Source organism: Vanellus vanellus (genome assembly GCF_965231255.1).
Source record: "Vanellus vanellus genome assembly, chromosome: 3".
Classification (NCBI taxonomy): Eukaryota; Metazoa; Chordata; class Aves; order Charadriiformes; family Charadriidae; genus Vanellus; species Vanellus vanellus.
The window spans coordinates 128,881,002-128,908,406 of NC_138907.1; the positions used below are offsets into that span (position 1 = coordinate 128,881,002).

The 27,405-nt window shown below is 52.5% G+C and overlaps 1 protein-coding gene across 3 annotated transcripts in view; it reads left to right on the plus strand.

Moving 5' to 3' along the window:
• Nucleotides 1-27,405, plus strand: part of OTOF (otoferlin) — a gene marked incomplete at both ends in the record, with an annotated part of 118,536 nt that overhangs the window by 64,354 nt on the left and 26,777 nt on the right. For 2 of the 3 annotated variants that reach the window (XM_082481596.1, XM_082481597.1), the window contains 17 exons: nt 356-385; nt 6,323-6,396; nt 9,214-9,340; nt 9,643-9,697; nt 13,299-13,430; nt 13,892-13,954; nt 14,840-14,924; nt 16,087-16,246; nt 17,528-17,714; nt 18,325-18,511; nt 19,201-19,424; nt 20,464-20,572; nt 21,049-21,232; nt 23,754-23,874; nt 24,539-24,639; nt 25,092-25,182; nt 26,638-26,754. In XM_082481596.1, the coding sequence (XP_082337722.1) occupies nt 356-385; nt 6,323-6,396; nt 9,214-9,340; nt 9,643-9,697; nt 13,299-13,430; nt 13,892-13,954; nt 14,840-14,924; nt 16,087-16,246; nt 17,528-17,714; nt 18,325-18,511; nt 19,201-19,424; nt 20,464-20,572; nt 21,049-21,232; nt 23,754-23,874; nt 24,539-24,639; nt 25,092-25,182; nt 26,638-26,754 (2,047 nt within the window). The remainder of the gene's footprint in view (nt 1-355; nt 386-6,322; nt 6,397-9,213; nt 9,341-9,642; nt 9,698-13,298; nt 13,431-13,891; nt 13,955-14,839; nt 14,925-16,086; nt 16,247-17,527; nt 17,715-18,324; nt 18,512-19,200; nt 19,425-20,463; nt 20,573-21,048; nt 21,233-23,753; nt 23,875-24,538; nt 24,640-25,091; nt 25,183-26,637; nt 26,755-27,405) is intronic. The other variant, XM_082481598.1, reaches the window with a different exon arrangement.

Below are 27,405 nucleotides of genomic sequence, written 5' to 3' on the forward strand. Positions count from 1 at the left end.
TGTACCTGCTCTACTGGCCCCACACATGCATCCAGTCAATGCTCATCACCTCCAGCTCCTCGTCCAAGGAGCTGTGGTTGCCCTCAGCCCCTCTCGCCCAGCAGAAGGTCATGCAGAGATGTTACTCACCCAAATTACAGCTGTGGGCAGGACAGGGGTGTTTGGGGTCAGCCCTGCTGAGGAAGGTCGCCCATGACCGCAGCCTGGGGGTGGGGCACTTGGAGCTCGAGTGAGGAGCAGGGAAGCTCCAAGGGAAGAGCAGCTTCTTCTGGTGTTATGGTCTGACTTGAAGCACTTGAAGTGCACTGAAGCTTGTTTGCCTTTTGTTCCCTTGACACGTGGCCACCGGCTCCAGCAAAGGCAAAGAGAAGACGAAGGAGCACAAGTAGGTTTGCTCTCCTTGCTCCTTCTCTTCCTTCTTGCTTCCAACTTTCCTAGCTCATGTTGTGGCTGATCCCGTACGCGGAGTGCTCTCCCTTTCTCTAAAGCTGAGCCTGGCAGCCCTGGAGGAGCTTGGGTCTCTTGGATGTGTGGCCTGAGGTCTCGGAGCCTGCAGGGAATATGTATCTACAGCAAAAGCCACATGTAAAAGACAGGCTTGGAGCGGTCGCTGACAGCACTGGAAGGAAACTGTGAGGTCTTGAGAGAATCCTGGCTCCCATCAGGTTCGGAGGGGTCCTGGCTGTGGGAAGAGTTTTCCAGCTTGGGCACGGACATCCTGGCTAGGACTCAGGGCAGGAGAGGGTCTGGGCACAGGTCACCAGCACGGGGCTGGGCTAACGGGACTTAGGACCAGCTTTGCAGCTCCTGTGCCCTTGTCATCCATGGAGACAAGTATCTTCAGGTCCTGCCTTCCTTTCGTCCCCGGCTGCTGTGTTGATACCAGAGCAGAGTGTCTCCCAACAGCAGCATCCTCCGGCTCTCCGGCTTAGCAGATCTGCTGAAATTTAAGCTCAAATCTCTTGCGAGCGCAGGCTAATCTCCTGCTCTGCAGGGGATGATCCCTGCAGCCACCGCAGGGCGCTTCCCAATCAGTGAGGTCTCGTGTTTGTTGCACCACATCTTAAGGACCGGTTTGTGGCAGTGCCTTACTGATGGGCCCTCCTGATTAACGGTGTAAAGCGAGGAGGCAGAGATGAGGTGGGGAAAGGAGAGAAATGTCTTCAAACAGTGAGCAAGGAGAGGGCGGGCTCAAGAAAAGATGGGAAGCGATCACCCTGCACCAAACAGCCCGGTCCTTGCTGGCTCCCCCTCCCCAGTTTGGCTGTGCGGGGAAGGGGGAAGAGGCTGCCTGGGTCTGAGGGTCAGGGTCTTCCCTGGGCTCAAGGGAGGTGGGTGTAGGATGACCCTATGGGGCCGGCGGTGGGGTCTGTCCCCAGTACAGGTGGGAGAACTGGAAATCTTGTTAGCATGGGGGTGATGGAGGCAGCACCCACCTGACGGGTGTAATTCCTGCAAAGAAATGAGCCATGGAAACTCTGTTCCCTGCTCCCAACTCCCCAGTAAAAAGCAATGATTAAAATGTCCTTTTGGCCATGAATAATTAACCAGTAAACTGCAACCCTATCTTTAACTAGAAGCTGGCCAGGAGAGAGACTGCCTCCACCTCCCTGCCCATGCTTCAAAATTCCTCTGTCCCTCTGTGCTCCCCTCCTGGAAAACCACATGGGCAAACCCCTAAAGGACAAAGCCAAGTGCTTCTGGGAGCAGCAAACTGAGCGAAGGATGCGTGCTTTGCCATCAACTGCAGATAATCCGTCTGCTCAGACCCGTATTAGACGCCAGAAAATCCACAGGGAGAGTGCCGTGGGAGGCTGGGTGGATACTCGGGTGTCTCATACAGGTTTAAGCTTGCTCAGAGGCTCACAAAGGCAGTTCCCCCTTGGGAATAGGGTTGAGGTGTTCAGTCCTACATCCTCAAACTTGCAGGACACCAGGCTTGACCTTTCTGCCAAACTGGGTTGCAATGGGCCATCAGCTTGCAGTGGTTTGGAGGGGAGCGGGCAGGCGGGCAGCAGCATCCTCTCCAGCATCTCAGTTCTTTAGGAAACCAGGCTAAACCCAGGTTTTGGCAAAGGGGGGGCTCTTGGTGCCACCACCCAGCCCGCATCGGCATCTCAGGTTCGCGGCTTCTCATGTAATATTCATCTGGGGATGGTGTCAGCTCTCCGCCAGCGCCGGTGTCCCATCCGTGCCGGCGGATGCCTGGCAGGAGCGGCGGAGGGGTTGGCACGACCTTTGTTTAATGCTGAAAAGTCCCTGCTGTGCCCAGAGAGGAGCTTGGCCGGGGTCCCCATCCCTGCTTGGTCCTGACCTGCATGTGGGGCAACGGCTCTGCCCCCGGCACCGGGATGCTCAACCCACGCTAGACGTGCCGCTGGCTGCTCTCCTGTCTCGGCTGAGCTCTTCCAGCATCTCCTCCTGGGGAAAGCCAAGTCCTGGATGGCCAGCGGGTGAAGGTAGTACCCCCGAGGGGTAGGATGGGGAAGGGGGGGTTGTATGGGATGTGTCGGTGCTCACCTGGCTTGGAAAAGGTGACAGATGGGGCTTGGGAAGGGGCTGTGGGATGAGGGTGAGCCACTGGGCATCGGCCTCCAAAACATCTGGGATGGCTCCTTCCTCAGCCTTCACTTGCTTCTTCCCTCCTCCTCAGCGCATACAAAGTATGCTGAAACCAGGACATCACCAAAATCCACTTTGTTTTCTTTCTCTTCTTCCTCTCTTCTTCCTCTCTTCTTCCTCTCTTCTTCCTCTCTTCTTCCTCTCTTCTTCCTCTCTTCTTCCTCTCTTCTTCCTCTCTTTCTTCTTTTCTCAGTGACCTCCAAAATCCATTGTTTCCTAGATATTTACCTGCCTGGGACTCCAGTCCACTGCAATAATACTCTGCCCCGGGGAGGCCACATCTGGAGCGCTGTGTCCAGTTCAGGGCTCCCCGGGTCAAGAAGGACAGGGAACTGCTGGAGAGGGTCCAGCAAAGGGCTACGGAGATGATGAGGGGACTGGAGCATCTTTCTGATGAGGAAAGGCTGAGGGACTCGGGGCTGTTCAGTCTGGAGAGGGGAAGGCTGAGGGGGGATCTTCTCAATGCTTATCAATCCCCAAAGGGCGGGTGCCGGGGGATGGGAACAGGCTTTGTTCAGTGGTGCCCAGTGACAGGACAAGAGGGAACGGGCACAAAGGTGACCATGGGCAGTTCCATCTCAACCCGAGGAGGACCTTCTCTCCTGTGGGGGCGGCAGAGCAGTGGCACAGCTGCCCAGAGAGGGGGGGAGTCTCCCCCTCTGGAGCCATTCCAAACCCGCCTGGAGGTGTCCTGTGCCACTGCTGGAGGTGCCCCTGCTCTGGCGGGGGGTGGGACTGGGGGAGCTCCAGAGGGCCCTTCCAGCCCCCACCAGTCTGTGAGTCTGGGATTCTGTAATACCAGTCAGGGCAGCGGTGAAGGAAGGAGGCAGGACCAGATGTGGTAACTGGGGCTGAGAAGAGCCGCAGGGAGATGTGGCCGGGGTGTGGGCATGGGAACGGCACCTGAAGTTCTATCCCACTGAGGGACCTTGTGCCATCTGGACTCTGCTCTCCGAACCAGGTAGAGCTGAGGATCCTCCCGTGGATGTTCTGGAGGCTGTTGCTCTTCTGCTTTGTTTTACTTCCCAAAAAACCTCAGGGACAGATACGGTGGCTTTATCATTAACCATCCACGAGCAAATTGCCTGCATGCCAGCTCTGGGGCCGGCGTGACTTTTTTTTTTTTTTTTCCCCCTGCATTTTAAAGAAATTAATTGGAAAGAAGGGAATATAATGTCACGGACCCCGGAGGTGTGTTGTCTTACGGAGGGGCTGTGAGTCTGCCGGATTTCCCACACTCAGCGGTGGAGAGTGATTGCAGAGCAGTTTCACAGCCTGAGCTGTTGTTACAGCGTTGGCTCGTAAGAAAGAATGAGTTTGCAAATAGCTTAAAAGTGTTACTTCCCCCGTAGCACCTCGAGGCGGATGTTCCCTGGCAGGATTGCCGATCCGGAGACCCAGCCCTCATCTTCCCTCCTTCTACCCACTGAGAAACTGCCCTTTCGCTGAGGATCCCGTGAATTAATCACAGCTACCAGAGGCTGCCTTGAGGCCCGAGCGTTGCTTTAGTCCCAATTAAACCTCAGCTATAAATAGTTCCTGCAACTTATGCTGGCCTTCTGCCCCGATTGAATTCCCCCCTCCCTTGGTGAATACATTATCCTCCTATTCTCCTTAATTTTCTTCTCGTTCGCTCTGGCTCCGTCAGCAGCCTGCAAACTTCCCGTTGTTGTTTAAGACAACAAATGCATCGGGCTGGCTGCAAAAAAAAAAAAGGGGTCAACTCCATCCTTTGGTCCAGGCCAGATGTGATCAAAGCTGAGACCGGGGAATCCCATAGTTGTGGTGCTGTCACCTGGCTCATGGGCAGAGCATCCCAATCCTGCTGAGTCCAGGGCTGGTTCTGAGCCTCAGCTCCCCTGTCCTGGCAGCCAGGTTGGAGGTGGGGTCCAGGCTGGGGGATGAGGTCCAGGCTGGAGGTGTGGTCCAGGCTGTGGGTGCAGCTCCCCCGTGCTTCCAAGCTGGCCTGAGAACATAGAATCATAGAATGGTTTAGGTTGGAAGGGACCTTAAAGATCATCAAGTTCCAACTCCTTGCCCTGGGCAGGGCCACCCCCCCCCCAGCCCAGGTTGCTCCCAGCCCCGTCCAACCCGGCCTTGAACACCCCCAGGGATGGGGCAGCCACAGCTTCTCGGGGCACCCTGCGCCAGGGGCTCACCGCCCCCACAGGAAGGAATTTCTTCCTCAGATCTTCTCTAAATCTCCCCTCTTCTGGTTTGAAGCCATTCCCCCTCATCCTGTCACTACACACCCTTGTAAAAAGTCCCTCCCCAGCTCTCCTGTAGGCCCCCTTTAGGCACTGGAAGGCCATGGGTCCATGCAGGTTTGATGGGTACATGCCCATCAAACCTGCAAGGTTTCTGCAAAGATCAACACTTTCAGATAATGGGAATTTTCCAGTAAAAAATAATCCCCTTTGGCTTTACCGCCTTCTGCTTTTGGGAGAGCCAGAGGCCATTGCCTTCAAGTCTCTTTCCAGCTCTTCAATACTAGAACAGGGCTATCACAGGGTCCACTTGTGCTTCCTGCTGGTTTCAGTTTCACAGATACTGTGGAGGGTTTTTCCTGCTGAGGTTTTTGGCTGAATCTTCAGGCTAAAAATCCATATTACCTCCAGACTCCATAACTGTCACAGGGTAACTCAGAACCTCCCACCTCTCTGCGGCAGCGGTACGGGCTTACCTCCAAATACCAGGGAGCAGCCACCTGCAAATATCTGCAAGGCTTTTACTGTCTTTAACGACCTCTGTTTGCTGGATCTGCATTTGAGAGCAATCCAGGTTGCAGTGCAGAAATCCTGTCACTTATTGACTGCTCTATGTGTGTATATTTGCTGTATGTGTACGTAACAAACACCAGGTAACGCAGGACTGCGGACTGTCCATGCGCTTGTCCGCGCACAGGCTGACTTCTGAGCTGGAGTAACGGTCCGAGCCCCGCTGAAGCATTTGGAGCTAGAAGTTATACCGCTTAAACTTGCCTTAAAACGGTGTTTTTAGAAAGCAACTGGCAAGCAATTCTCAAACCATCATTTTATCAGCCAATCCAGCCCAAACCGCCCTGAGCGACTTTGACCCCAGCCCAGACTGCAGACGGGGAGCTAAGACTGACCCGGCGCTGGTGTGTGCCACGCTGGAGGGGGAAAAATCATGTTGCTGCCGGTGGGCTGCTGAAAAACCTGCGGATCTGCACAGGTTTGCTGCTGATCTAGCCAAAGAGGTTATCGGTTTTTCACAGCAAGGTGGTGGGGGAAGGGGTAGCATATTTTGTGGTTTTTTGATAAATGGTTTTAGGTGACTGGGGAGCAATTGCAGAAAGGGGTCAGGAGAGATGAGAAGTCTGTGCGCGGCGGGGAGATGGCAGCAGAGACGGCAGCCGCGGGGCGGGGGGAAGAGTTCCTGGTGCTGTGCTCCAGCCGCCTGTTTCATCCCAAGTTGTGGCATCCCCTGAGACAGAAAAAAAAACAAACCACAAACCGAGACCCAAGACTCAAAGGCAGTGTGTTTAGCTGCGATCCTGTCTTTGCCCTGAGGCACATTTGCTGCAGCCCCTGCTTAGTCTTCCAGCTGATATGTCTTCTCTTGCTTTTGAGCTATGAAAGGTTCCTCCTGTTCCCACCCCCAAGTCCCAGAAACAGCAGGAAAATGCAGTGATTGATGGTTGTGGGGTGTGGTTTTTTTTCTTCCTCTCTTCTTCCAGAGCTGGGAAGGGAGTTTTTTCAGCCATGAAGCTTGGCAAGACACGGCCGTCAAAGGATGACCATCGGAAACAAGGTATGTTGTTCTGGGGAGGAGGTTGTTCCCTGCTCCAGTGCTGCTTTTTGGATGTCCTCCAGGTCATGAGAGACTCCATAGACACATAGAATGGTTTAGGTTGGAAGGGACCACTAAAGGCCATCTAGTCCACCTCCCTTCCATGGGCAGGGACATCCTCAACTAGACCAGGTTGCTCAGAGCACCATCCAGCCTGGCCTGGAATGTTTCCAGGGATGGGGCAGCCACCACCTCTCTGGGCAACCTGCGCCAGGGGCTCACCACCCTCACAGGAAAGAGTTTCTTCCTTATATCTAATCTGAATCTCCCCTCTTTCAGTTTAAAGCCATCACCCCTTGTTCTACCTCTACAGGCCCTGCTGAAAAGTCTGTCCCCAAAGGAGCTCACGTTGGGCACAGCTCAGGGATTAGACATGGAGCGTTGGGTGCTGGGGAGGAGAGCTGGAGAGAGGGACTCCACAAGGAAATGGGAAGTAGGAACTGATGGAGGGAGTTTTCCCACTGAAGGCTTGGCCAGATATCACCCACCTCGTGATATCTCACCTGTGGCAACACCTGAGTGTCATGCAGGCACCTTCCAGTTTATTTGGCCAGGTTGGAGGGGGCTTGCACCAACCTGGGCTGGTGGGAGGTGTCCCTGCCCAGGGCAGGGGTGTTGGACTATATGATATTTAAGGTCCCTTCCAACCCAAACCATTCTGTGATTCTATGATTTTTAAATGTGACAATGCAAAGCAGGATTTAGCCCTTGCACCTTGCTGGGCGCACGCTGCAGCCGCAGCCCCACCAAAGGAAGGGCTCAGCTGCTGCGGGGCTGCCTGTCCTCTGGCTCGGCACCGCGGCGGCGCTGAAATCGGACGCCTTTCTGGAAACGCGCGGGAGGGTCAGCCATCGGAAATTTGTCGTTGTTTCCATTCAAGACCAAAGGATTGGGTTGCAACGGCAAAGAAATGGGGGAATGCAAGTTTGCGGGCAAGGACAAAGCGTTGCTTTGGATGGTGTGTCTGGGCAAATCTCCGCTGTTTTTCAGCCAGGTTTGAGGATGGGAAAAGGGGGATTTGGCTGGGGACATGAGTGTGGGTAGAGGCGTTGGCAGCCTGTGGGAAGGCATGGTGTTGAAACCTGGGTGGCCTCCATCTCCCCCCAGTGCCTGGGCGTTCATCTCGTGGCTGATATTAACACAGCAATTGCTTCTTCTCCAGCTATCCCTGAAGCTCTGGCTTTGAGACAGCTCTCCACAGGGCTCTGCTCTCTTAACACCACCCTCCTCTCTCAGCCCCAGTGCTGTCTCGGTTGTGATTCCTATCCTTGGTCTGGCCAGCTGGTGGTGGGATAGGGTGGATGTGTTGCATCCTCCTGTCAGACTACACACTGCAGTGCTCATGGAGCTTCCCGAGGGTCAAGCGTTGGCTCGTAAGCAAGGGAGATGCTAGCACAGGGCGAATGATTGCAAAAGCCTTTTCCCAGAGCCCCCAGGATCTGGAGGGGAACTCCCCATTGGCCAAGCCAGCGTCCCTCTTGTACCATGGGCTGCTTTCGTTATACCGTTCCACACAGACTGATGGTCCTGCTCAGGTCAAACAGACCCCCTGAGGCTCCAAAAACCAAGCCGGGAGGGTGCTAGTCTGTCTGCCCACCCGCATGTAGGAGGATCAGATCAACTTCAGTCCTTCCTGGCTGGTGTGGCTCTGACTCGGTCTCAAAAGCTTGCAGTTGAGTTGAGGACACCCTTTCCCCATCCAACCTCCATCCCTGGAAATGTTCAAGGCCAGGTTGGATGGGGCTGGGAGCAACCTGGGCTGGTGAGCAACCTGGGCTGGTGGGAGGTGTCCCTCCCCATGGCAGGGGGTTGGAACCAGATGATCTTGAATGCCCATTCCAACCCAAATCATTCTATGATTCTGTGAACCTGCAGCAGTGTGTCTCTGCACCCTGATGGAAAGCTTTTCCTAACACCTGGATCTCCCTTGCTTCAGCTGGAGCCCATATTATCTTAGAAACCCAGGCCAGAATATGGTGAAAAACCTGAATTCTGGTCTCCTGGAGCATGCCAATCTCCTGGAGCAAGCCATGAGCTTGCCTGGGTTAGTAAAGAGACAGGGAACCTGTTTCCCAGGAGCAGTCTGTGCTGCATGGGTGGATTTGGTGATACCCTGCTGTGCCACCAAAGCAAACCAGTGACCCAACAGCTATACTGGGGATTTTGGCTCAACATAAAAAAACTACTGCTGCTTTGTGATCATTTCTTGACCAGAGCAAAGGTGGGAAGGGCAGGCATGACACGCACATGGATTGTGCACAGGAAAGGAGTATCTCAGCAACTTCCTCCAGTAGAAACGCAGACCAGTGGACAAAGCAGTTGTGTCCCAGTGCTGGTGGGTTCTGGGGTCACGACTCTCCCTGCAGCAATTTTTCTTCTTGGGAAATGACCCCTTTCTCCTGTGTCTTCAGCCCTCTCTACCCCAAAGCTAGATGCTTGGTCGTCTTTGCAACTGCTCTCTGGGTAGTTAGAACTGCAGCACTTGTTCAAGTGCTCTTTCACCCCTTGAAGTTTCGGGTGTTTGTCATTTTCCATTTTCTATTTGCCTTCACAAAACCGTGGACAGGCATACTGCCCAGGTGGAATTACGTGTCACAGGAGGCAATACCTCTTTTTTAATCCCTTTTTAGACCAGGTTGTTTGTGACCTGACCCGGTGACTATTGTTCTTTGTACTATCAGGTGAGGTTGATAGGACGTATTGGTTACTTTTCTCTTCGCCTTTAATTATTCACGGAGTGGAAACAATAAGAGACATTCTTTTGTCTCCTTTATGCAGATGAACCCGCTGTTTTGGAGGCAGAAGACCTGGACCGAAAAGCCATGAGACAGGGATGTGGACTGGAGCCAGACACCATCTCCTTGGCCTCCGTCACAGCTGTCACCACCAATGTCTCAAACAAGAGGTGAGGGCCAGATGTGAGCTTGTGCAAGCCAGGGGGTGAGGACATGCTGGCAGACATCCCACAGCCCCATGTCCCCTCAGGTGGGGTATGTTGGAAACCACACTGCCCCGTGCAACAGGTGTTTTTTTGGCAATATCTGACCTGCTACAAAGAGCACCAAGGTTCAGTGGTGCCCCCAGGGTTTATATTCCTCAGTATCCAAGAGGGCAGGAGCTTCAAGGGGTGACCCAGCAAGTGCTCTGTCACAGCTTGCAGAAAGTCCATCTGTGGTTTGACTGCGGGTTTCTTCTGCCCCTCCAAAGGTCCAAGCCTGACATTAAAATGGAGCCGAGTGCTGGGAGACCAATGGATTACCAGGTAGGTGACGAGGTTGTGTCCTCAACCTCTGCTCACGGGGTTCACAACTCAGGGGGTGGGGGGACCATTTTGCAGAGAACAAGTTCGTGCTGGGTTTCAGCGCCCTGCACTCACAAAGCACAACTTCCCAAGAGCTGGCATCTAAATGGCTGAGTCATAAACTCAAGATTAAGTAATTAACTGGTTTTCTTTCCATCATGTAAAGCCTAGAAAGCCCAAATTATCTTGTGATTGAAACAGTCTGGTGCCAATAAATTCAATGGAATCATAGAATCATCAAATCATTAGAGTTGGAAGGGACCTTTACATACCATCCTGTCCCACCTCCCTGCCCTGGGCAGGGCCACCTCCCCCCAGCCCAGGTTGCTCCCAGCCCCGTCCAACCCGGCCTTGACCACCTCCAGGGATGGGGCAGCCACAGCTTCTCGGGGCAACCTGTGCCGGGGGCTCACCACCCCCACAGGAGAGAATTTCTTCCCAATATCTCATCCAAATCTCCCCTCTTTGAGTGTCAAACCATTCCCCCTCATCCTATCCAAAAGCTTTCAGTATGCTGTTTAGTGTTCAAGATCGGTGAGCCCTGGCTGGCAGTAGGTTTCTCATGGGATCTCCTCAAATAGGCTGGTGCATGGCTGCTGTTGTCCTCTTCAGTGATGCTCCATTCTTAGCACTTTACCTAGAGTTAGAAAAACCACACGTTTAGTTTCCCAAGGCTCAGGCAGTCCATTTTGCTCCCTTTTCTTTTACTAGTTGATGCCGGCATGAATCATAAATTGGCTCCTCTTCTCATTTTCAAGTTCTGCTGACTCAGCAGCGATTTAACTTTATGCCCTCACCTCTCAGCTCAGCAACATGTTCCTGGGGATATCTCGGAACAATGCAAATAATGATTTTTGTTAGAGATTTATTGCAGAACTTATGCAGCACTGGCTGCAGACTGAATTGTGAGGCTTGCAGGGCATGAGTGGGCTTGGTTCAGGAGGGGGGACATAAAGAACATCAAGAGGAGGGGGAAGGTGCAAAAAGAATTACAACCAAGAGGCAGAAGGAACACAAGGTACAGTTATTTGGCCACGGCAGACAGGAGGATCAGAAGGTTGGTGTTCTTAGGGAATAATTTGACCTAGACAGGCTGGAGAGTTGGGCAGAGAGAAACCTCATGAAATTCAACAAGGGCAAGTGTAGGGTACTGCATCTGGGGAGGAATAGCCCCTGCACCAGTACAGACTGGGGGCTGACCTGCTGGAGAGCAGCTCTGTGGAAAGGGACCTGGCAGTCCTGGTGGCCAAAAGGATGCCCACGAGCCAGCAATGTGCCCCGGTGGCCAAGAAGGCCAATGGCATCCTGGGGGGCATCAAGCAGAGTGTGGCCAGCAGGGCGAAGGAGGTCATCCTCCCCCTCTGCTCTGCTCTGCTCTGCTCTGCCCCGGGGAGGCCACATCTGGAGCACTGTGTCCAGTTTGGGGCTCCCCGGGTCAGGAAGGACAGGGGACTGCTGGAGAGGGTCCAGCAAAGGGCTATGGAGATGATGAGGGGACTGGAGCGTCTTTCTGCTGAGGAAGGGCTGAGGGACTCGGGGCTTTGCAGTCTGGAGAGGGGAAGGCTGAGGGGGATCTTATCAATGCTTATCAATCCTTCAAGGGCGGGTGCCGGGGGATGGGAACAGGCTTTGTTCAGTGGTGCCCAGTGACAGGACAAGAGGGAACGGGCACAAACGTGACCATGGGCAGTTCCATCTCAACCTGCGGAGGACCTTCTCTCCTGTGCGGGCGGCAGAGCAGTGGCACAGCTGCCCAGAGAGGGGGGGAGTCTCCCCCTCTGGAGCCATTCCAAACCCGCCTGGAGGTGTCCTGTGCCACTGCTGGAGGTGCCCCTGCTCTGGCGGGGGGTGGCACTGGGGGAGCTCCAGAGGGCCCTTCCAGCCCCCACCAGTCTGGGATGCTGTGACTTTCTGGAGTATAACAGGATTTGCAGTGCTAGGCTGGTCCATGAACAAGGTACGTGCCTGGCTGACCTCTGTACGTCTGCTTTCCTTTGACAACTGGCTTTTGTGGAACATCTGAGAATTAAGAGGAAGGGACTTGATCTTCCAGGCCCCATCCCTGGGAAACCTCGAGACACTGCCTCGGTCTGTGGCAGAGATGACACTGGCTGCAACCCTCCCCAGAAGGCGTTTGGGGTGTTTCCACGCAGCTTGGCACGCTGTATGTGAGGAGCAAACCCAAGCCGGGTTCCCTAAGCCACTGCAGTGCTAAGTGTGGGATGGGAGAATAGGAAGAGGAAGAGGAATAGAATAGAATAGAATAGAATAGAATAGAATAGAATAGAATAGAATAGAATAGAATAGAATAGAATAGAATATTTCATCTTAAATTATCACAGCTTCCCAGCAACTGCTGGTGTGGTTTCTTTTTTATCCTTTTTAATTTTTGGACTGGAATCTGAGCCTCTTTGAAAGAAATCTGATTGAAAGTCGAGCCTCTTAATGTGTTAGCAAAACAAAATTTCCCCAAATTTACCCATAAAATAGTAGTTTAATTTTTAATAGTTTTCTGTTTTCCATTATTATATAATTTAAGATAAAGCTGAGTTCAAGTTACAAAAATAGTTAATGATGGCTAGAGAAGGCATGGGTAAATTAACTCATCTGTTGGACTTCAAGGTAGCCAGGACTGAGAGTTAATGTTATTTAAAAAAAAAAATAAAATTTAAGGGATACCCAAATTCACTGTGCTTTGAAACCTGGAGGTTACCTGTCCTACCACCAACTTGTGACAGATTTTAAAGAGATGGCTCTAGAAAAATGGCTGATGGAAATTGGAAAGATTTGTTACCTACATGGAATTACTCTTTATGACTTTTATTTGAATTAAGAAATCTAGGCATAATCTAAGCAGGAATTCTTAATATGAATTTAGTATTGCAAGGAAGGAATTTAGATACGATCTAAATCCCTATTATTAATTTAATGTCGCATGGTGGATTGAATTGTGAATGACAAATTTCTGTGTCGTAAATACATGCAAGTGTTTCATCTGGATGATTTGCTCATATTCTGTTGAAAGTAGTTCATTTTTCATCTACCACATAGAGAAGTACTTAATTTAAATAAAACGGCATGTGTGTAAGCATGCTTATAGGAGGATGGAACCACGAAACGGTGGGGAATGCTCCAGAAATAATAAAGAGTAGAGTAGAATAGAACAGAATTTCAGTTGGAAGGGACCTACAACGATCATCGAGCCCAACTGTAACCCTTTGTCTCTTCTAGCAGAAGCAAGTGAAGCCAGTTGGGGTCTCACCAACCGAGCTCTGCTCCCACAGCTTAGCTACATCCATTTGACTTTACACCTCGCTTGAAGCCACCCATGCTCTGGTGGCATGCAACAGGGATGCTCGGGGTCTTCTACACCCACGTTGCAGCTTGCTCAGGCTGGTCTAAGCAGCCTGTTGTCTTTGGTGTGACCAGTAGCCCCCAAAGCTGCCACCATCACCCTGAAAATGGCTCAAAAAAAGGGGAGATGGGGAGACAGGGGTTACAGCAGCAAGCGGCATCTGGTGCTGCTCTCAGGAAGTGATGGTGCACGAATCCCTCTCCCCAGGTCAGCATCACCATCATCGAGGCCCGGCAGCTGGTTGGGCTCAACATGGACCCCGTGGTCTGCGTGGAGGTTGGAGAGGAAAAGAAATACACGTCCATGAAGGAATCGACCAATTGCCCTTACTACAACGAGGTGGGTCTGTCCTCCAGTGACACTCATGGCTACCTGCTTCTCGAGGTCTACATAGCCGTTAGTCAATTAAATGTAATTTCTTGTCACTTGGGCTTTTTTCTTTATTTCTTCTGTCACCTCTTGTCAGAATAAGATGAGACCTCAAACCACGCAGAAGAAGAAACGAAGCCTTTGCCCTCTGGTATTTTGCAAAAAGATGGCAAAAAGTGCACTCGCTTGATCTGTGCTAAATTATTCTTGGTTTTCCTAAGAAGTTAGTGCTTCCTTCCAGTTCCCCAGACTGCAGAGGCTGTCAGTGCCGGGGCTCGCCCGGATCCGTCCCTGCTGTGATGTGTGCCGCAGGATGCTTCTCCAGGCAGTCACAGCTTCTCCAGCTGGGCTGAGCACCATAATGCTGCCTTTCAGCCCCAAAGGAGCCCTCCCCGGCTCTCTTTCCTTCACAACTGCTCTTTCTCTTTCAGTACTTCGTCTTCGATTTCCATGTCCCCCCAGATGTCATGTTCGACAAGATCATCAAGCTGTCCGTAAGTGAGCGTGGTTGCGTTGTCCTTTTCGTGGGGCTTTGGAGGAAACCAGCCCGTTCTGTGTATGCACTGGGGATAGATTTAACGTCCTTGATGCGAGACCCCCAACAGGAGCCCAGGTGTCCGGTCCTGCGAGCCCCACCTCTTCTGCAGACCCCCAGTCCCTCTTTCTGTTGCTGAGCTTCGTCGCTGGGTCCACACAGGTCCCCTCCTGCATTCGCCGTCTCCCTCTGTGGCTGACCTCCAGTATTTCAGAGCCAGGCAGATCTAAACCAGTCTCGGGATGTGTTTAGGCTTGGGGAGAAGCGAGACCTTCCCGAGCCTGCCAGAGGTTTTCCCGGGGCGTGAGACCGGCGGAGCTGTTGTGGGAATTGAGGGCTGCAGATGCTGAGGGCAAAGCAGAGACTGCAGCCCCCCCCCCCCCCAGAGCCGCGGAGGAGGGCAATGAACAAGATTTGCACGTTCACTGACCAAAACACGCTAATTAGGAGTATCCGTACCGACCCCATGCACAGACTGGCTGTACAATTTCTCCCGCAAAGGGAATTAGATCGTAGATTTTGAGCATCCTAAAGACCCTTCCTGCAGGTAAATTTAACCAGTGTTTGTTGCCATAGTGCCTAGAAAACTGCAGCTTGTTTCAAAGATTAATTTCTTTGCAGTGTTTTTGTTCAATCCCAGTATGCGCTCACTTGCAATACTGCTAAGCGAGAGCTGCCGACCCCACTGTACCTCTTAGTGTCCTTATACAGACCAAGGTCCTTCCCAGACCAAGGAAAATGCATCAATGCCGTTCCAGTCTGGCACTGGACACCTCTGGAAAGAGCATCCTGGCTCCCCGGGCACAGAAAAAAGTCTGACTTGTTTTCCCCTCTTGATTTCCAGGTGATCCACTCAAAAAACCTCTTGCGGAGTGGAACTTTGGTAGGCTCCTTCAAGATGGACGTTGGAACTGTTTATACTCAGCCCGGTATGTAAACACTGTTCACAACCAGTCCTACGTCCCTACCTGCACCATTGAATAAAAGTCCTTGTGAGGTAGCCGAGCAGGTGCCGGTTTCCTTGGGTGACGCTTATCTAACTTAATTCTGGTATCCGAGATATAAGCAAGTCACCTGGGCTCCCTCTGCAGTCAGGAAAGAGCACTCAGCTCTTCTCAGAGAAGGTTGCGTATCCCATCCTGAAATAAGGGTGAGATGCCCTCTGGGTGTGCTGGTCTCTCTCTGCTGACCTGCTGAGGAAGGAAGCCCAAGGCAACTTGCTTAGGCAAGATATCAGCCTTCCAGACAGCTGAAGGTCATGGGCTGGATCTTGCCCTCTGTGGCTGGCATGTACGCCAAGAAAGGAAGATGCCTGGTGTGCCATGGAGAAGAGGGAGAGGTTGATTAGAGTTCCTGGCGTGTTGCTCACTGATGATTAAACAGAAGAGCAATGCCCCGTTGAGGACCTGGTACTCGCAGCACGCCAGAGCTGAACACGCAACACCCCTTCAGAAAAGATACCTCCAAAATCCCTGTGGGTGATGTTTGGTTTGGGTTTTTTTTTTCTTGCTCCTACGTCACACCTATTGCAGCTCTCTGCCTCTAGAAATAAGCCCCAGAGCTAAGATGTAATGAAACCTCCAGAGCCTGCACTTGAGGGATTGCCAGCAGATGATGAGGGGGACCTTAAGGGAGCATCTAGTCTGCTTCTCTGCTCCACAGAAGGATTAACACCATCCGAAAGGCACCTGAGACCTTAAAGACTTAGAATCATAGAATCATTTAGGTTGGAAAAGACCCTTAAGATCATCGAGTCCAACTGTTAACCTAACACCGCCAAGTCCACCACTAAACGTTGTCCCTCAGCGCCACATCTACACGTCTTTTTAAATACCTCCAGGAATGGTGACTTCCAGTGACGGAGACTCTACCCCCCTTCAGACAGTTCATCCCATTGCTTCTCTGTCTCCAACATGAGACACATCTTCCTAATGAGTTTTTCAGGGGTTTCTGTCTGAATTCCTCACACCTGAAGATGTGTCTCACGCATATGCGCAGGTCCCCCCACTCGAGTAGAAGGACGTTTCCAGTCCTCACGGTAATTGCTGTATTTCATTCTGATAAATGACTGTCTTGTCCCCTGGCTTCCAGAGCACCAGTTCTACCACAAATGGGCCATCCTTTCTGACCCTGAGGATCTCACCGCCGGGCTGAAAGGTTACCTGAAGTGTGACATCGCTGTGGTAGGGAAAGGGGACAACATCAAGACACCACACAAAGCCAATGAGACGGACGAGGATGATATTGAAGGGTAAGGATCTGCAGAGCCACCTTCACACAGCCTTGCTTGGGAATGACTTTTCATGGCTCTTCACCTTGGCTTGTGCGACGAGGACGGCATCCCTTCCAGATGAGGCTGACAGCCCTTCTCGTACCCATGCTTACCTTGTGCAGTGAAACCAGAGGGACAAAATAAGTTGCTGAAAAGAGAGAACGTGGCAGATTACTGGTGCAAATCCAGGCCATATCAAGTACAAAGCAATCATTTCTCTGAGGTCAGAGCATCTGACAGCAGAGAAGTCAGCAGCCTGAAGTCAACCAACCTATGTCCCCACTGTTTACCTAATGCTCCTCTTGGCCCTGGGATGGGACAAGATGGGGTGGGGTGGGGTGGAATGGGGTCTCATCACCCACAGCTAGAGCAGAGCAGGGAGGTCTGGATGAGGTTTCCCAGGCTGAGTGGGTGGACAGGGCTCTGTGACTCCCCAGAACATCTAAAAGGCCATAGAAGAAAAATCAGGAGAGTTTAAGACTTAGTTCCAGCCCCAAAACATTTCAGGCTAATTAAATATCTCCAAGTGGAACCATGGACTCTCAAGTCTACCTTACAGCCTCTCACCACATAGTCAGAAACCCAGACCAGCAGCAAAATACCAGTGCGGCTTTCTTGACTTGCTGGGGACCAGTAGGCTCGAGGCACCACCTGGACTGTTTTGGGCCAGTGTTCCATGCTGCAGTGGTGATATTATCCCACTTTTTCACTGACAACTCCAGCAACTCCTCTAGAAATTGTTCTGTTCACAGGATCCCCCATGGATCTCATTTCTTCCTCCAGAAGAGGAAAGCCAAATATGCCAAGAAAAACAATTTGGCGGAGTTCAAGTCCCCCTCTCCCCCCCAAAAAAAATAATCACCCCATCTCCCCTTGTGCCCTCATAAAGAAAAAAGGCTCTTCTAATGTCCCATTCATATGACCTGCTTTAGGTGTCTAAATTAGGCTGAGTTTAATTGTCCTCTAGACTCCACCGACAATAATGATTATATTCCTCTAGTGGAATGCACATTGTCCCAGGGGCACCTCAAGGGGTGTATCTAAGTTTTTGCTTACGAAACCACCACTCCCCACCCCAAAACAGGAGGATGGGCAGAAAGAGGGCAGCCGTAAAAGGTATGGCTGCAGAAATGGTCATCCTTTCACCTCCACAGAGCCTGTGCTCAGAAAGCCGGGCAGCTTCTCCCTCTTTGATAAGCCTCTCCCGATGAACCCGCACGCCCCAGCAGCTGTTTCCAACCCTATCTGTTGGTGTTGCAGGAACCTCCTCCTCCCAGATGGGGTACCTCCGGAGAGGCAGTGGGCTCGTTTCTACATCAAGATCTATCGAGCAGAGGGGCTGCCCCGTATGAACACCAGCATCATGGCCAATGTGAAGAAGGCTCTCATTGGGGAGAACAAGGACTTGGTAGACCCCTATGTTCAGGTGGTCTTTGCAGGGCAGAAGGTGAGCAAGCTGCATGCGGTACCAGGGTGACCCTGGGAGGTAACATGAGCAGGACCAGCCATTGTGTCAGTGGCCAGAGATGATATCAGTTGTCCTGGCAGGTAGATGCTGAGATGCATGGCAAAGCTGCCTTGTTGGCTGTTTCCCCTCTCTTGTGCAAACTGACGATGGATTTGCAACACTCTCCAGTTGAGGAAAGGAGCTCAGAATCATAGAAACATAGAATCTTTATAGTTGGAAGAGACCTTTAAGATCATGTCCAAACATTAACCCAACACTGCCCAGCCCACCACTAAACCACGTCCCTCAGCACCACGTCTGCCCATCTTTTTAACACCTCCAGGGACGGTGACTCCACCACTGCCCTGGGCAGCCTGTTCCAATAGTTGACAACCCTTTGGTGAAGAAATGTTTCCTATTATCCATCCTAAACCTCCCCTGGTGCAACTTGAGGCCGTTTCCTCTTGTCCTATTGCCTGTTCCTGGGGAGAGGAGAGTCGTAAGACAGAATGCGTATTTCAGTGGTCATTAGCAAGTAGCGATTCGAGTTGTGAGGGATGGCTTGGGAGCTCAAACCCTGGTCAAACATCTATCTCCTCCCACTTGGCAGGGGAAGACATCCGTACAAAAAAGCAGCTATGAGCCTCTCTGGAACGAGCAAATAGTCTTCACTGAAATGTTCCCCCCGTTGTGCAAGCGGATAAAGATCCAGATTCGAGACTCAGACAAAGTCAACGATGTGGCCATTGGTACCCATTTCATTGATTTGCGGAAGATCTCTAATGAAGGAGACAAAGGTAAAGCTAAGGTGGGGGGCAGACAGAGCTACCCTCTTGGTAGATGGTAGATGGTAGAGAGACATCCCTTTGGCAGAGAGCAAAATAGCCTAGGCTCCTTCTGCACCCCTGGAGATAGCTGCTTCTTAGTGCCCAGCTAGAGAAACTTTGATTCACTGCAGTAGTCTTTTGAGGTCACTGGACACACACTCTTTGAAAACCAAGTCCCATCACAAGCCTTCAGTCCAATACTTGAAAACAAGGACACCCCAGAACAACCTGGCCTTCCAAAAAAATTCATTGCTATGAATGGATGAATATCTGACAGGCTCCGCCATTCACGCACACAGGAACACACCAGCACACGTGGGCAGGAGCAATGTGAAACCAAAGACAGCTCTAGAAAGAGGGCTAATGGGCCGCTCTTTCGCCTTGACTCTCACATTGGGTAACTTGCCCAGTGGGAGACTCACCTCTGTCTTTGGGCTGGTGCACCACACAGTCCCCATCACTGCCTCCACCGCAAAACCGTCTCCATGCGTGGCTGCAAGCATGCATTTCCATGCACACACACGTACATATTGAAGCCCACGTCACTGTACACAGACCATGAAAGTGATGTCAATCCATGACTGAGTTTGAATCCTGAGGCAAAGACATGTCCTCCTCCTTGCACATCCTTCCCAACGTGCACGTTCGCTCTGCCGCAGGCTTCCTGCCCACCTTTGGCCCCGCGTGGGTGAACATGTACGGCTCCACTCGGAACTACACCCTGATGGACGAGCACCAAGAGCTGAATGAGGGTCTGGGTGAAGGCGTCTCCTTCCGGGCCAGGCTTTTGATGAGTCTTGCTGTGGAGATCTTGGACACCACCAACCCGGAGATCAACAGCTCCACCGAGGTGCAAGTCGAGCAGGCCACATCAGTTGCCGACGTAAGTCGCCCTTAGCCCTACAGCTGCCAGTGGTGAGTCCTGGGTCTTGGGCCTCTTGGTTTATCTTTGATCTCACAGACTAAGGATTTCAGTTAGTGTTGTCCTAAGTGTTCTGGATCCGGCAGCCCAACAAAAGCAAATCTTGCAAGAATTTCATATGTTATGATCATTCAGATACTCATCTCTCTTAGGAGTACTGGGCAGAAGAAATATCTGAGTGAGGGAGAATCCTAAACTTTGAAATATTTCTCCAGTTGGGAGTTAGACAAGGACAGAGAGAGACATATCTCCTAGTGCTGGCTCTCACTCCTATCCTGAAGATGGATTTCAGACAGAAGCCAAGAATCTAATCTACGTCCCAACCAATTCTGGCAGGGTGAAACTGGTCAGAGAAATTGCATGGCTGTTTCTTGACAGGAGAAGCCCCACGGCTTTAGTCCTAATGTGTAGAGCCTGCGAGGCTGCTGTCTGTTCTCTGCCTAAACAGACACATCCAGGCTTGTCCTACCTGGGGATGCCCCCATACCTCAATCTATATGAGCCGAAGGCGTGAAGAAGAAATGGAGAAGTCAGGTGGCAGTGCACCCTCTGTGCGAAGGACGTCCTTCAGAAGTAAAGTGGCTGTAATTCACCTCCAGGGGAAATGAAGCCACCTGGAAAGAAACCGGCTCTGAAAGAGCCCCCAGGCTGATGGTTCAGTGTGCTTTGATTAGTTCAATTTGTGGCTAAACTCAGGCTCATACTCCCGTACGTCCCTTAGGCCCTCACGTGCAAGGGATGACTGATCTCAACACATTTAAAAGTTAGGCTAAAATCTTTAATTAAACTCTCTCTGCACGGGGCCTAGAGATGGCTCGGGCTGGGGGAGAGAAAAGCCTCATGGTCGCCTTGAAAGCCTGAGCAGTGATATCTCACCTTCAAAAAGCCCGTGAGGGTGCTCAGAGGTGCCAGTTGATGCACCCCTCTGCCCAAGGGGACCTGCCCTCCTTGGTGTCCCTCCAGCTGACCTCAACCCTGATCCCCATGATTTCTCTTCCAGAACTGCACCGGGAAGATGGAGGAGTTCTTTCTCTTTGGAGCCTTCCTGGAAGCTACCATGATCGACAGGAAGATTGGTGACAAACCCATCAACTTTGAGGTCACAATAGGTTGGTTGTTTCTTTGGGAGGGTGGTTTTGAAGCGTGCCTGGTTGGGAATGCAGGATCCAAGGCTGAGAGCAGGGTTGATTCCCCATTTTCCATACCAACACGTGCTAGAGCATGCAGGGCTCTCAGTTTAGGGAGAAGGTGATGGCTCCTTTGCCGACACAAGCTACACGGGGCCCCCAGTCATCTGTTGTGTGCATGCTGTGCTGTGGGCAGTGGAGCTGCTCCCTCTCTCACCCTGGCTTTGTGCCTCCTGAGGCTGGCCACCACAGAGAGGGCGTGTATTCCTACTGGCTCGAGAGGGGACATGAGCAGGGGACAGACGCCCATCACTAATTTATGGTGCCTGGGCATGGTTTCGGAGAGTTGAACTCCACTGTCCCCCATAATTCCTGTAGAGAAAATTTCTCCCCAACCTGAATCAAAGCCAAGAGATTGAGCCCAATTGTGTGACTTTATGCCACGTTTTTTCCTTGAGGTAACTATGGGAACCAGATTGATGGTATGACCAAACCCATCCTACGGAGGAAGAAAGAAGGAGGGGATGGGGAGGAGGAGGAGTCCGAGCTGCTCCAGAACTCAAGTGAGGAGGAAGGTGATGAGGATGGAGAGCTGGTCTCTGTTTCCTCATCTCAACCCGTGAAGCCCTTGGTCACAGACAGGTAAGTGTGCCCACCTGGCCACTGAAGTGCCACCAGGCAGAGATGTGGCTCTCAATTCAGCCATGGTCTGGAAGTGTTCCCACATGTGCTGGATGTCCGAGCTCCCACCGGTCTCTGCAGAGAGGAAGTCAGAGATGAAGTCAGTGCCCTCAATGGGGCCTGCAGTCCTTCTGCCAAAGACACCTGGGAGCAGCAGGGGTGACCAGATCTCCATGCCCTGTAAAGGGAGATTAGATTCCACCTGTAGATACCTTGTCTTAGATACTACGGTCTGCCAGGTGAACCCCCACCCCATTTCCTACAGTTCTGAGCATTCCTGGGGATTCTCTGATGTCCAATAAGGGCTGAATTTACCTCCCAGGCTACCCCACAAAGGACGTCCTCCATCCACCTGGCCAGACGTGCACCCAAGCTCATGGCTATCTGATACCTTTAGTGCTCTTCCCCTGTGGCAAATAGGGATGGACTTAACCAGTGTATTCAAAAAATCATTGGTGGGCACTGAACAAACAGGTTCACTCCCGTACATAAAAGTTTTGTACATTTAAAAAAAAACAGTCTAAAACCAGGTCCTTCCCTGGGATCACTGCCGCCGTTGGTGGCACAGCCCAGCACTGCACTTCAGGGAGGAGAGGTCTGGGCTTTGCATCTGTGTGCTCTCTGTATGCCCGACATTTAGGGACTTCATGGGCACCATGTGGAGACGGGCAAAGTCCATCTAGAGATGATATCACTTTCCGTAGTGAAGGTAATTTGCGCTGAGACAAAGTACATTTCTTCATCCCTTGGGATCTTAAAAGCCAGACGAGGTCACAGACACGCAGAGGGGAGAGGATGCAAAAAACCACTGGAAAATGTTTTTGAGAATGTGTTAGGCAAGAGATTGGGGTAAAAGACTTCAAGTCCTCTCAGCCTCCCTAGTTTGCGGTATCTCTCTTTTGAGCAGTCTGTCTGTCTGTCCCCGTTGCTTGTGGTCATTGATAGCCACACTCTGGTGTTTAACTGGACTGGGAATCAGGAAACTGGGTCCTACCCCGGCTCTGTCGGTGCACAGCTGGTTGTCAATGGACAAATCTCTTCTGTTCTCTCTGCTTCCATTTTTCCCCAGCTGTAAAATTGAGACAATTTTTTATGTCCGCTTTACAAATTGCTGTGTGATGTGCAGGTCGCCCTAAAATGCGGACGAGATGCAGACTGCTGCAGGTGTGATTCTGGTGGGCGCTTTCTGTCCCAAACAGCTGAATCAGATAAGCCCCAAACTGAAGGGGATCAGCGCAGACGTCTTGGGATGGCTGGGCTGGGCTTCGGCCACAGCCTGGATTTGAATACAAAGGACTAGGGCTAAGGAAAGCTAATTGGATTTAACCTGATGAGATATGCCTGAAGTGGATTTTAACCGTGTTATACCAGTAGATAGATGTTAATAGAATTAACCGGCTGACTTAATTAAATTGGGAAATGAAACAAACCAGGCTGAATCGCGGGTATTTGAGCCCCGGATAAAAGTGTCTGCCTGGGGTTCCTGCTCTTGCTCACCAGCTCCTTATCAAGGTGAATGCCGAACCCAGATGAGAAAGACCGATGTGTTTTGAGCCTGTCCCCTGGGCTCTGCCTCTCATGCTCTCTCCCCCACGTCTCCATCTCCGGAGTGCCAGGAGCCTCACGCTCAACCGTGGGGCTCTGCTGACATCTTCTGGCTGGAAGTACCCTGATGGCTTCAGAAGGATGAGCTGAAGCTGGTTTTTAACTAAGGGTGATCCCAGCTGCAGCAAGAATCATAGAATCATAGAATCGTTATGGTGGGAAGGGACCTTTAACATCACCGAGTCCAACCATCAACCCAGCACTGCCCAGCCCCCCACCAACCCACGTCCCTCAGCACCACGGCTGACCCTCTGTTAAACCCCTCCAGGGATGGCGACTCCACCACTGCCCTGGGCAGTCTCTGCCAGTGCTTGACAACCCTTTCCATGAGGACATTTCTCCTAATATCCACCCTAAACCTCCCCTGGCACAACTTGAGGCCGTTCCCTCCTGTCCCATCGCCTGTTCCTGGGGAGCAGAGACGGCCCCCCCCTTGCTATCCCCTCCTTTCCGGGCACTGTCGAGAGTGAGAAGGTCTCTCCTCAGCCTCCTCTTCTCCAGGCTGAACACCCCCAGGGCCCTCAGCAGCCCCTCACCAGACGTGTGCTCCAGACCCCTCACAGCTCCACTGCCCTTCTCTGTACAGTGAAGGAGTTCAGGATCTGCAGTGGATGGATCTCAGCCCATAGCCAGTGCTGAGGCATCCAAGAAGCATGAACCCATTCTTCAGCCCCATCCTCCCTTTAACTGTACCATGACCATTACTGGTCCACCCCACCAGCATATGGAAACCTGTCAGCTTTGCAAAAGGCAGAGACCTCTGCCTGCTGTGAAGGCCAGGGGGCTATAGGAGATGTTCGCAGCATTCAGAAGAAGGGTGTTAGAGGGAGCTGGGAACACTACCACCATGGAACATCTCTTCTGCCTTCTCTTGCAGGAACTACTTCCACCTGCCATACTTTGAGAAGAAGCCCTGCATCTACATCAAGAGCTGGTGGCAGGACCAACGCCGCAGATTGTATAACGCCAACATCATGGACAAGATTGCGGACAAGCTGGTCAGTACGTGCTGGGGAGGGAGGGAGACAGCTTGGGGCATGAGGTTGGCATGAGGCACCTCCAGGTTCCTTCTGCATCTCTGCAGCTTGTCGCAAAGCAGGGACAAATGGTGCAAGGGCCCACTACCAAACTTGTGCCAGAAAGGGGGAAGGAGTTTCCCAGTGCTAAATGCTCCCCAATTTGAATGTCCAACTCCCAAGAGCTCATCGAATTTTCTGTGGTCAGACCCAGGTTTCCCCACTGAAGGCAGGAGGAGCAGGAAGGCTTTGTCCTCCTGGACTGCAGGGAAGAACCGCTTGTGTGGCAAACCCTCCTTAATAGTCTCAACTAATTCCCAAGGAGCCTTTGAGACTGCTCCACACTTTCAGGGTCACAGCAGGATCTGCAAAGGGAGAGCCTGGGAGGTCCAGCCAAGATGGGGTGGACCTTGGCCAACTAGTCTCATGGAGGGCAGTGGAGCCATTCCCATCACCCAGAGCCAGGTCCCCACAGCCCAAACGTGTGCCAGACCTGAGGCGAGCAGGTCTGGAGAAGCAGCAGATGTTTCCTACTGGCAGCTCCCGCAGGGCTGCGCTACGCGGGGTTGGACCTCAGGGGAGACCTTGCCCCATGGCGGGGCTCTGCCCCGCCACCCCCTCACCGCTTCCCCCATTGATGCTGCAGGAGGAAGGGCTCAACGATGTGCAGGAAATGATCAAGACGGAGAAGCCTCACCCGGAACGTCGGCTCCGAGGGGTCCTGGAGGAGCTGAGCAGTGGGTGCTTGTGAGTAAAAGATGGGCAGAGGTGGCACACTGCAGACCCTTGCTCTCTGCGGGGCTGTGGGCAAGGTCCTGGGCATAAGCCCACCTCGCCTTATCTGCCAGATGATGGGCAAGCATTTCATCACATTGGCACAACACCCTATCAGCTGCCTTCTGGCTTGGAGCATGGGTGAAGGGGTGCTTACATCTGCACCCCAAAGACCCCAAACCAGTGGTGAAAGCCTCAGTCTTGTGGCCTCCACAGGCTGGTACTTGATCGACACCTACTCCCCATGCATGATGCTCAGCATTGGGTGCAAACAGGCCACTTGGCCGTGATTGCGTTGGGGGGGGAATGAGGACATTTTCCTCCAGTGAGGTGCTCTCCTGCTGGCAGAGATTCATCCAGCCCCAGGTCCTTGGGGAGAGCCTACAGGCTCCCACGGGATTCATGCTGCCGACCTTTTCCACCAGGCGCTTCGTGACGTTGGCTGACAAAGACCAGCACCACTCTTCCCGCACGAGGCTGGACCGGGAGAGACTCAAGTCCTGCATGAGAGAGCTGGTGAGTGGGGTTCGGCTGGGCAGGGAGAAGGATTCATGAGCTGGACCTTGTCAATGCAGTGGGGAACTTTGGTCTGTAGGCCTGCTGATCTCCAGCCTCTGTGGATTGAGGGTTTGAGATTTATTTCTGAAGAGAGGAGCCCCAGACCACTGGGGTCTTAGAATCACAGAATCGTTATGGTTGGAAGGGACCTTTAAGATCATCAAGTCCAACCATCAACCCAGCACTGCCCAGCCCCCCACCAACCCACGTCCCTCAGCACCATGGCTGCCCCTCTGTTAAACCCCTCCAGGGATGGCGACTCCACCACGGCCCTGGGCAGCCTCTGCCAGTGCTTGACAACCCTTTTGGGGAAGAAATTTTTTGTAAGATCCATCCTAAACCTCCCCCGGTGCAACCTGAGGCCATTCCCTCCTGTCCCATCGCCTGTTCCTGGGGAGCAGAGACCGCCCCCCCTCGCTACCCCCTCCTGTCAGGGCGCTGTCGAGAGCGAGAAGGTCTCCCCTCAGCCTCCTCTTCTCCAGGCTAAACAACCCCAGTTCCCTCAGTCATTCCTCATAAGATTTGTCCTCCAGACCCCTCACAGCTCCGTTGCCCTTTTCTGGACACGCTCCAATACCTCAATGTCTGTCTTGTCGTGAGGGGCCCAAAACTGAACACAGCACTCGAGGTGGGGCCTCACCAGTGCCGAGTACAGGAGGACAATCACTGTCCCAGTCCTGCTGGCCACACTATTCCTGACACAGGCCAGGGTGCTGTTGGCCTTCTTGGCCACCTGGGCACTTGGCCACCACTTGCATGGGTGCCAGGTGGCACTTGGGTCCACACTGCTGCCTCCTCTCTGTCACACTCTGCTTTCCCTTGGAGCTGAGCGAACTGGGAAGGAGTGAGTTAGGGGAACCCTGCAGAGCACAACTGCTCCAGGGACAGATATGGCCTGGATGTTTGGGGCTGGTAGTCCGTCTCCTTGCAAAGGAGTCTGATGTGCAAAAGAGACATCAAAGAGCAGGTGGCTTATCCAGCGGGCGCAGCCAAGGACATCAGCTTCAGGAGCCAGCTGCATCCTACAGAGCGGTGAATTTAACACATGAAAACCTCCACGTCGCCTTTTCTGAACTGTCAGGTGGTGAATTACAGCTGAGTCAGCAGAAGGGGAGAGGGTATCATTAACACCAAGCTTGAAGTCACCCCAAAATGCCCTAAGCACAGGCAACACCTCTCTGTCCTGCGTACAGTCCGCTGGGACAGGTGTCTCGGCACTGTCAGGGGCCCTCCCTGCGTCCTGCCAAGGTGGTTGTCAGTAGAACCATCACCAGGATGCCGGTGGTGGGATTAAGGCATATGCCTCCTCACCACCCCTTCCCAAACGTTGGGGACCTGCCTGGTGCTGCTCCCTTCTCTGTGCTCCATTCTGCTCTTCCTCACGTGATGTCCCGGGCTCCCCTTTGACCGCAGGAAAACATGGGGCAGCAAGCCACGACTCTGCGGTCGCAGGTGAAGAAGAACACCATGAAAGACAAGCTGAAGCTGGTGCAAAACTTCCTGCAGAAGCTCCGGTTCTTGGCGGATGAGGTGAGTCCCTCTGCACGGAGAGGGGGTGGTAGCTGGGCCAGCGCCTGGCGACAGCAACCTGGGGTGGATGGAGACCTCTCTGCAAACCCTGTAGGTGGGTGAGGTCCCTGGTGGCATAGGTCTTGGACACGGAGCCCCTCCAAGTCTACACAGTCTACACAGTGCCCCATGCCTCCCAGGCTTGCCCATGCACTGCTGGGTTGGAACGAATCGGCATTAAAATAAATTTAAGAGCCTTTCCCAGCTGGTAACAGAACTGGGTCCTCTTGTAGCTGAACTGAAGGCAGTTTTTCCAGCCTCAGCCATGGCGAGACCATGCAGTTCCCTGGGGGATCAGTCATCGGAAGGTGGCACATGTCCACGCAGCGCTCAAGTCAGCAGCAGGAGCCGTTTCTGATCCTGGCTAGGTAGGGAGTTGTTAAAGTAAGTGGCTCTTCAATGGGCTGTGGGATAAAGCCCTGTCCTCTTGCAGAACTCAACCCATCTCATTTTTATTGCTGCAGTGTACTCTTTCTTCGCTCCAGCTCCTGGGTAGGAGATAATAATCCAATATATTAGAGTTGAGTTGCTCACAGCTTCTCCAAAGGAAATATTTCCCAAATATTTTCCAAATACCCGCAAAATATTTTTTCCTTCTTTCAGAAAATTACA